The following is a 9,699-nucleotide window of genomic DNA, read 5'->3' as shown; positions in this document are numbered from 1 at the left end:
ATGCTCGCTGCCTCTGCCTTGCGTCTGACACTGCTGCTCTGCTGGCTGGTTGCACCCCAACCCACCCAGCCTGAGAGACTCTTCCACAGCCGGGACCGTTCGGACCTGGAGCCATCTCCTCTGAGCCAGGCCAAGCCGATTGCTGACCTCCATGCTGCTCAGGTAAGAGGAGACCACAGAGCAGCAGCATCTGTGTGCACAGGCAGTATATGCCACACAAACACACACACACACACACACACGTAGACATCAGAGCATAACATGGAAGGATGGCTGTGCAGAGGCAGAGAGCCTGCTTAACCTGGTGTCATCTTTCTGGAGTTGGGACAAACCAGGCAAACACCTCTACCTCCGAGCTGCACCTAGCTCCTTCTGGTGTTAATCCCAGCAGCATGGGTATCTAGGCAAGATCAGCCCTGTGCTCTAAATGTCGGGCGGGACATTCGAATGCAAGCGTGCGGTGCTTCCAGGCACTCTGCTGAAGGCATCCCTTGGTTGACACCTGCCAGCCTGGGCATACAAAGATTGCCTGCACTGTGCTATTGAGAGGCATCCATTGATGCAAGAAGACCAGGGCTTCCTTTCACCAGTCCTGGGTTGGAGTGGCCTTGAGCAGACCCCCTGCCCCTCGACCACCCTTGCAGTCAGTCTGGTGGTTACCAAGCTCCACAAGCAGACAGATGATCAAAATTTCCCCCTAAACTCCTGGCTCCAGAGTGCCCCCAGTGTGGAGGGCAGTGAGAAGGGATGATAGGCCAAGCTTGCCTCAGATGCCAAGGGACACCCCTGCTGCCCCTGCCTTTCCTATCCTTGCGGGTTAGAAACCCACCAGACTCTCAGAATGATTCTTGTCTAATCCCTGGAGTTGGGGAGTTTCTTCTTCCTGGGCAGGCCTCCCTCTCAGCTCCTTGGCCCACAGTATGCACCCACCTACAGCCCTAACCTCTTACCTTTGACCTCTTCCCTCCCAGTCCTATTACCTGGCCTGCTTCAACCCTGCTTCTCCATAGGCCACGCGGCATCCATTACTTTCCTCTGGTAGGCCCTGGATGATGTCCTCTATCTCTAACTCCACTCTCTATATCCCCATGCCCCTCCCTACCCCCTATAGCACAGGAAAAATGTTGGCAACCCTGTGAATTTAGGGCTTTTCTTTCCCACAGAGATTCTTATTGAAATACGGCTGGTCAGAGGTGCTTAGTTCAAAGGAGTCACCAGGGGTCCCTCTGGGCTCCACCTTGGCTCAAGCTGTGCGAAGATTCCAGAAGGCAAACAGACTGCCAGCCAGCGGGGAACTAGATTCACCTACACTGGCAGCTATGAACAGGCCACGCTGTGGCATCCCCGACACAAGGCTGCCACCCCAGGCTGCTCTGCCGACCCCACCAGCCCTGCCAACCCCTTTGGGTCTCTGGCCCAGGGCCCGTCAAAAGCGCTTCCTTCAAATGCTTCTGCCCAAGCCAGGTGGGCAACATGAGGGCACTTTAGACACTGGGCCCAGGAGGGCCTTCTCCAGGAAGACGCTGACCTGGAGGCTGGTCGGGGATGCCTACAGCAGCCAACTCTCTGTGGAAGAGCAGAGATATATCTTTAGACTGGCCTTCAGGATGTGGAGCGAGGTGACACCACTGAACTTCCGGGAGGACCTCACTGCCCCTGGCACTATGGTGGACATAAAACTGGGTTTTGGGAGAGGTAAGGGGTACAAAGGTAGTATCTCTTCCTATCTATTCTGCAGGCAGTCTTTGGTTCTTCCACCAAAGCCCCATGTCCAGTATCAGGCTCATGGCAACCTGGGCCAATCACAACTTGATTGCCTTGTCACCCAGAGTGGTGTGATCTCAAGTCCTACCTGCTGGGCTTCTTCAGAGATGACACCTAAGAGGGTGGAACCTACTCTCGGTAGATTCTCAAGTCTTCTTAGCTGTTGGGGTTCACTTGCCTGGAGCACATCCCAGCCCATCACCCACCCATTCTCCTGGTCACATGGAACAGCAGCCGGTACAGCCCACTTGACCTGTGTGAAGACATGTAAAAGCTCTACCTTCTTGCTGGCAGACTGGACAAATACCCTGACTTCCACAGTCCATTTGTGAACTAGAGGTGTTCCATATACCTTGCTGCTCTCGCTCTCTCTCTCTCTCTCTCTGGATTAATTTCTTAATTCTAGAATACACAAGACATGGTTTGTTATAGAAGTATAGATTTAAGAGATGTTGACCTTGAGGTCCCCACCTCCAATGCTGTCTCCATCAGCACTACCATCACACACACACACCAGAGCACACACACAGAGCAGTTAGTATAAAAATGTTTCAAGATGGTTCTAGTTTTTTCTTTTTTTTTTTTTGCTATTTTTGATTTTTTTTTTTTCAAAACAGGGTTTCTCTGTGTAGCCCTGGCTGTCCTGGAACTTGCTTGTGGACCACACTAGCCTCAGAAACCAGAAATCCACCTGCTCCTGCCTCCTGAGTGCTGGGATTAAAGGTGTGCACCACCACACCCAGCTTGTTTCAAGTCTTTATAGCCACCCTGTTCACACTCAGCGGCATGGTTTCTTCCATGGACCTTAGTAGCTCCTGGAGACTGTGGTGCTGTCAAAAAGGGACTTAGGATGGGCACCTTCATTCACTGCTACCCACCCTTCTCCCCACACCAGGCCGGCACCTGGGCTGTCCGAGGGTGTTTGATGGGAGTGGACAGGAGTTTGCACATGCCTGGCACCTGGGTGAGATCCACTTTGACGATGATGAGCACTTCACCCCTCTCTCCAGCGACACGGGCATCAGCCTTCTCAAAGTAAGAGGCTCCAGTTGCTCTGCCGGGAAGGCAAAGCACCTAGCACAAGTTCAGAAACCCAGCTTTTCTTTGGTGTGTACATAACCTTCTAGAAGTCTCCGATGGTGGTTCCCCAGTCCTCACCCTGTTTCTCTCCTAAGAAGGCACAACTCTGAAAGGGCATAGGCCAGGCCTCTGTAACTTATAGTGACTGAACCCTGCATCATCAAAGACTCAGGTTTGGTCCCACACCTGCGGTTTGTGTTTCCCTCCTAGGTAGCTGTCCATGAAATTGGCCATGTCCTTGGATTGCCTCACACCTACAGAATAGGATCCATAATGCAACCAAACTACACTCCCCAGGAGCCTGCATTTGAGTTGGACTGGTCAGACAGGAAGGCAATTCAAAGACTATATGGTAAGCTGGGCCTAGGGCAGATCCATCTGAGGGCACTGGGGAGGCTAAAGCCAGCAGGGTCCACTCTATTAACTTGGAGGCTGGTCCCCAAACAGCACAGGCTGCATGAAGAGCTGCCCTCAAACCCCAGCTGCAGGCTCTTAAAGTGACCACACTAGACCACAGACAGCCACAGGTGAAGAGCAACAATCTCTTTCGTGCCGCCTTCTCTCCCAGCTCTTCACACACTAGTGAGGACAGAGGCCATCACGGCTTTTACACAGGTAGAGCCCCCATGCCTCAGCATCACAGAGCTGTGTGACTGCAGAGCCACTGTAAGAAGCTGTGATTCCAGACAGCAGCTTCATCACAAACCAGGCACCCATGGCTATTCGATACAAACATGGTGGGGCAGAGAGGTGGCTCAGCAGTTCAGAGTGCCTTCCAGCCTTCCAGAGGTTTAATTCTCAGCACCTGCATCTGGAGGCTCACAACTGCCTGCAATTTCAGCTCCAGGGATCCATCACCTCTGTCCCCTATGGGCATCCATACACATACATATAATTAAAAATTTTAAAGAAAAAGAAAAGAAACTGATTGGTTACAGCAGATGTCCAAGACAGGGAGAGCATTTCCATTCCTAGGCCCTCACAGAGCCAATCTCAGGTCAATTCTCATGTGTTTCCATTCTTGACACCCAAAGCCTATTGCAGCCGCGTCAATTTCCGCCAGTGGAAACATGGCAGTTAATGTGTGTCCTGAGCCAAACCTCTTTCCTCTCAAGAAATCAGATGGACCAACAAGAGGCATGGGCCAGCTGTGCTAGGGTAGCTATAGAACTGCATCCAGACTGAGTCTGGGAACCCTGTGAATGGCTTTATAAAACTCAGCTGCTCAAAGCTCAATCTCAATGGTGCTTCTTTAAGATATTCCAACAAGTCATCTCCATCCCAATTATGAATGCTGGTATTTGCAATGACAAGTGGCTGGAATTTTTTTTTCCCTCTTCAGGTTCATGTGAGGGATCATTTGATACAGTGTTTGACTGGATTCGCAAGGAGAGGAACCAATATGGTGAAGTGAGGGTGAGGTTCAACACCTACTTCTTCCGCAATAGCTGGTACTGGCTCTACGAAAACCGCAACAACAGGACTCGCTACGGGGACCCTCTCCAAATCCTCACTGGCTGGCGTGGAATCCCTGTGCAAAGCATAGATGCCTTTGTCCATGTCTGGTCATGGGGAAAAGATGAGCGATATTTTTTCAAAGGTAACAATGCTTCAGGTCTGGCTCTATTTCTCTTACTGAACTTGCATTCAGGATGTTTCCAGCATTCACCAAGGTTTCATTGTAATGTTTCCTGTTTGAAATTAGACAGACTGCAGGCTCAGGGTGGGCTTGTATCTTCTCATCTTAGGAAGGCCTCTAAATCACCAAGTGAGTAAACTTGGCTAGGTTCCTCTAACATGGAAAAGAATGGTGTCTTATGGTTTCTACTGCCGTGAAAAGACACCATGACCATGACAACTATTACCAAAGAAAATATTTAATTGGGTGGCTTACAGTTTCAGACGGTTAGTCTATTATCATCATGATGGGACATGGTGGCATGCAGGCATATACAGTGCTGGAGAAGGAGCCAAGAGTTCTACATCTTGATCCACAAGCAACAGGAAGTGAACTCTCTACCACACTGAGCATAGATTGAGCAATGAAGACCTCAAAGCCCACCCCCAAAGTGACACACTTCCTCCAAGTGTCATACCCATCCCAACAAAGCCATACCTCCTAATAGTGCCACTCCTTTGGGAAACATTTTCTTTCAGACCACAACAAATGGTCTGTAAATTAAGACTAGAGATATCCCATGATGTTTGTGGACTTTCACTGTGAGAGGCAACTAACATTCTAACACAGCAGTGATGTGCCCCATCACTGGGGTAAAAACAAACATTACTGGGGTCAAACTGAGAAGTCATGTGAGGCCTAAGGAGATGGTTGAGTGAGAAAGCCTTTTTCTGGAATCGTGGCAGAGTACCACATAGGGCTGACTTGGGACCTATTGGCAGCTGCCCTTTGGAATGGACATGAAGTAAAGGGGCATGCCAGTTTGTCCTAGGATGGTGGGTGAAGTCTTACTTGGGTGGAGTTCAGGAATCCCGGCTTGTATTTCTGGCCCATGCCATGATCTGGTATTAATATACCACATTGACAGTTTTGGGTTGGTTCTCAGGAAACCAATATTGGAGATATGACAGCGAGAATGACCAGGCACACACTGAAGATGAAGAAGGAAGGAGCTACCCCAAACTGATTTCAGAAGGCTTCCCCGGCATCCCCAGCCCCTTGGACACTGCCTTTTATGAACGGAGGCAGCAGTTAATTTACTTCTTCAAGGAGTCTCTAGTAAGTATCACCACATCTCAAGTCCTTAGTTAAAAGATGTTCTTATCACTTCAGACCTACACAACAATGGCAGATCACCAGATGGGAAGTCTACAGAATTCAGTGCAAAGTCAGAACTATCAAGATCCTTCTGTAAGTTAAGTTCAATGTCAACTATCCTCAGAAAAGTGTTTGTCTGCTTTACTTTGCAGGTATTTGCATTTGATGTCAACCAAAACCAAGTACTTAATTCTTATCCAAAGAAGATGAGCCAAGTGTTTCCAGCAGTAATACCACAAAACCATCCATTCAGAAACATTGACTCAGCTTACTACTCCTATGCACACGGCTCCGTCTTCTTTCTCAAGGGCAACTCATACTGGAAAGTAGTGAGTGACAAGGACAAAAACCACAACTCTCAGCTTCCTCTGAATGGCCTATTTCCAAAAAAACCTATTTCAGAGAAGTGGTTTGATGTTTGTGATGTTCATACCTCTACACTGAACATGTAACGAGAACAGGAAAATCAAGACAGTGCTAGGACTCAGAACAGCTCTAAGAGAAAAAGTCAGACTTCTTTGCAAAGAAAACAAACCAGATTCTTAGTAGCTAAAGCAAATATGGCTTCCCAGGTTAAAACTGAACAGGAAAGCATTACTTGAACGTTAAAAATAGATTTAAGGATCAGCTACTTGGGGGAAAAATATCTTTTAGACACATCAAATAATTTACCCTAGAGAATCCACATCTTTTCTTTCAACTCCGCACGACCTCTGCCATCCCAATAGTGTCACTAGCGGTCATGGCATTTTGAGGTACAGAAATGACTTTTACAGCACTTAAGAAGACTGGTCTAGGCTAGGACACAGAAATGAAATTAACTATACTCCAAAACATGTCAAAATGGTATGTTTAACATTTGACATGAACCAAAGGTCCCTGGTGTGTTTAGTCTTATCTGGCTGGAACAATAGATAGTCCTACATGTCTGTACCCTGCAGTGGTCTCCTGCTGCCAAACGAATCATGTCTGTGCACATGGCCTCACCCCAACTGCTTGTGGCTCTGCAGAGCATGGCCTTTCTGGCGCACCCTAATTAGTTTAGCGGTCTTCTCTTCCTGCAAAGCAGTGAACAATTAACTGTTTATGTCCTATAGGCCAGGCCACGCCCCAACAAGGCTCTGAAATCTAGCTGGGTAACTGTAATTTCCTAATCTAGGATAGGCATTGTCCTTTAACTTCCACACAGCAGGGATTAGGAACACCTTTAGTCTCCACCATCAGTACTGGCATCACACACACATACTAATTAATACTGAGATGCTTTTAGTTTTTTTGTTTTGTTTTTCTAAGACAGGGTTTCTCTGTGCCCTGGTTGTCCTGGAACTCATTCTAGAGACCAGGCTGGCCTGCTGGCCTCAAACTCAGAATCACTTGCCTCTGCCTCCCAAGTGTGAGTGCTGGGATTAAAGGTGTACACCACTACCTGGCTGGCTTATGATTTAACACACAAAGCTACTGTCATATAATGATGGAATCTGAACAATGAAATTAACTGAACAAGGTTCAGAAGCCTGAGTGATCAGGCCACAGAGTCTTTTAAAGGAACAGCTAAAACACATGCACTTCAGGAAACTTTAATTTAAACCAACGTAAGTAATTACAACACATTTGAGAAGGATCTTCTATTTTCCTGCAGAAAATTTCATGTTATTGCTATGACAAAGGGAAAGAGCCAAAATTTCTATTTCCTTGATTGAAAACCATTTTCCATCTATCTGAAGGCTTTCGGCTAAGGAGAGGGGCTAGGAGACGAGCAGTCCTAACACCCTAGCTCATCTCTAGGGAAGCAGGGAGAGATCCTGTTGAGTTCATCTGCTCCAGAGGTGCTATGCTCAGTGTAAACAGCCATGTCTCTCCTGTAGAGGAAGGGCTGTGTGTTACTGTGTGCATTCTCTCTGCAGGGGCAAAGAACACAGTAGTCTTGAAATGGGGCCGGTGAGTTGGTTCAAAAGCTTTACAATTTCACCAAAACTTTAAGGGTTCTGGTGATTAATTCTCATAAACAGATGAAAATTTGCTTCCAAGGACAATGCAAACCAAACAAGGAACTAGACAAATGGTGAGAGAATCTGCCTTGCTGCAATGGAGGCCAGCTCAAGTGAGAGAAACCCACAGATGCAAGTGTGCCTGGTATGGGAGGGGCCGCACAGTGGCTGGACACCCGAGTGCACCCAAGCAGAAGTCTGCTTGATTTACATGCTGCATGCTTCCTTCAAACTATTAGTCACAGCCCTGTATGCGGTTGGCTTTGGGAACAGGAGAGTATGAACGCATGCAAGTGGCTAAGATGCCCAGAGCAGCAGAGCACAAGCAGGATGTCTGTCCCAGGAGCATAAATGGGTGGCAGATCTTTGCCTCAAACATCATTAACTATGATGTACTTCATAAAGTTTTGCTAATCACATTCAAATCAAATCACAGCAGTGTGAAGAATGCAAGTGGGAAATACCGAGATATGTTAAATAAATAGCTTATTTATTGAAAATAGTTCTCTTACCTTATTCACAGTTTCAAGTTTAGAATGAAAAAGTGATAGTACCTATTCTTTACCAATGTCACAGAAAGTCAAAGAAGCGAGTCCTTTCAGAACATGCACTGACTGGAGACCTGCACAAATATCAAGTTTTGAAAAATCCTGTACCACAGCTTAGAAAGAGTACACTTTCTATGCAGTTTACAAGGAAATGCTGATGTGCTGAGTTTACTAGCCATTGGAACCCATAAAGTCACTTGGATAAAAGTTTTCTTAGCCAAAGTAACATTTTATCCAAAATAATCTTCCACCAAGTGGTTTAACAGACTACCTACAAGTGTAACTGTGTCATAGGACGTCTGGTATCACTGAAGAATCATATACTTTTCTAGGAAACACACTGGGAAGGTTTTGGTTCTACTTTGGCTTTTCACCTTCAAAGAAGCAGCCAAAAACCACCCCACATCCTCTGCCTGCTGTGGGAAACGAGTCTCCACTGTTTAAAGGGCATTTCCTCATATTTAATAGACTCAGCACCGAGTGGACAGAACAGCTCCGGGTTGGGAAGGCACTGACAGAGTCCTCAGGTACTACTCTGGGTCAGGGGGCAGGACTGCTATTTGACATGCTGCTCCCAGATGCAAGCTGCTCCAGCAAACAGATGACGACTTCAATTCTTTCCAGCAGAGTTGAGTTTCTGTTGGCAGTTGCTCTCAAAAGCTGGGAGTAAATCTGCTTGTTGGTTTGGAGGACTGTATCTTCTTCGGTGTTACTGCTACAGTGAAAAACAGACAGTTGATGGGGACAGCAGAAACTTTCCAGAGCAGCTGCACTTACCCATGGCTGCTCAGTGACTCAAACACAGACAGTGCCTCAGCGCCAGGGGCCCTGAGAAAAGGCACAATAAGCAACCACAGAAATATGGACAAAGAATACATGCCATCAAGAGAGCAGAGCGGGAGCTGGTGCTGGTAAGAGCAAGGAGAAGCTAGGCGGCCATTCCTCTACTCACAACCCACATCCCAACTAGCAGCTGCGCTCTGGCCTCAGACTCCTAATCCAACTTCTTCCAATTTGTACAGATCATGCTTTTTCTTAACCTCCTGCCACCCACTGAACTAAAGTCACTTCTCACAGGCTCCACCATGTCAAACAAACCTTCTTCTTCTTCTTAAGAGAATTAGCTGATTTACCTTACCTACCATTATACTCAATTACTTAGTGTATGTATTTGTCTAAGGACCGTCCATGACGTTATTAACTTGTTCTTTGTACTACAAGAGAGGGTCCATGATCCTCAGAGACTATTTTACCTTCTACTATTTTACCTTCTAGAGCTCTTCATCTCAAATCCTAAAGCCTCCAAAATGTCAAGAGGCCACACTCTGCTACAGCAGCGAACACTAAAGCATGTATTAAGAACAGCTCAATTCTTAACCCAAAGTAGAATAAATTCTCTGCAACTTAATAAACAAAATTTGTACTTTGCCCAACAGCACCTACATAGTTGCCATACCATGAAGCACACTCAATAGGCTGAAATTGAAATTTTTCGATAAGAAAATTAATCTTAAATTTTTTCTTGGGTCTCACTGTAATTACT

General features: G+C 46.9%; 2 protein-coding genes across 3 annotated transcripts in view; one reads left to right on the top strand and one right to left on the bottom strand.

Moving 5' to 3' along the window:
• Positions 1 to 6,093, top strand: Mmp21 (matrix metallopeptidase 21). The gene is made up of 7 exons (XM_075972566.1): positions 1 to 162; positions 1,164 to 1,695; positions 2,660 to 2,799; positions 3,055 to 3,196; positions 4,187 to 4,444; positions 5,409 to 5,581; positions 5,773 to 6,093. Exons 1-7 carry the CDS (start codon positions 1 to 3, stop codon positions 6,070 to 6,072), a joined length of 1,707 nt encoding a protein of 568 aa, XP_075828681.1. The 3' UTR covers positions 6,073 to 6,093.
• A 1,984-nt stretch (positions 6,094 to 8,077) lies between these two features.
• Positions 8,078 to 9,699, bottom strand: part of Edrf1 (erythroid differentiation regulatory factor 1) — a 36,159-nt gene continuing 34,537 nt past the window's right edge. For both annotated transcript variants that reach the window (XM_075972565.1, XM_075972564.1), the window contains one exon: positions 8,078 to 8,871. In XM_075972565.1, the coding sequence (XP_075828680.1) occupies positions 8,697 to 8,871 (175 nt within the window). In that variant the 3' untranslated portion in view covers positions 8,078 to 8,696. The remainder of the gene's footprint in view (positions 8,872 to 9,699) is intronic.

This window comes from Microtus pennsylvanicus, chromosome 5, assembly GCF_037038515.1.
Source record: "Microtus pennsylvanicus isolate mMicPen1 chromosome 5, mMicPen1.hap1, whole genome shotgun sequence".
NCBI classification, from domain to species: domain Eukaryota; kingdom Metazoa; phylum Chordata; class Mammalia; order Rodentia; family Cricetidae; genus Microtus; species Microtus pennsylvanicus.
Note: the sequence above shows the minus strand (reverse complement) of the source record. Positions and strands in the feature narration are given on the sequence as shown.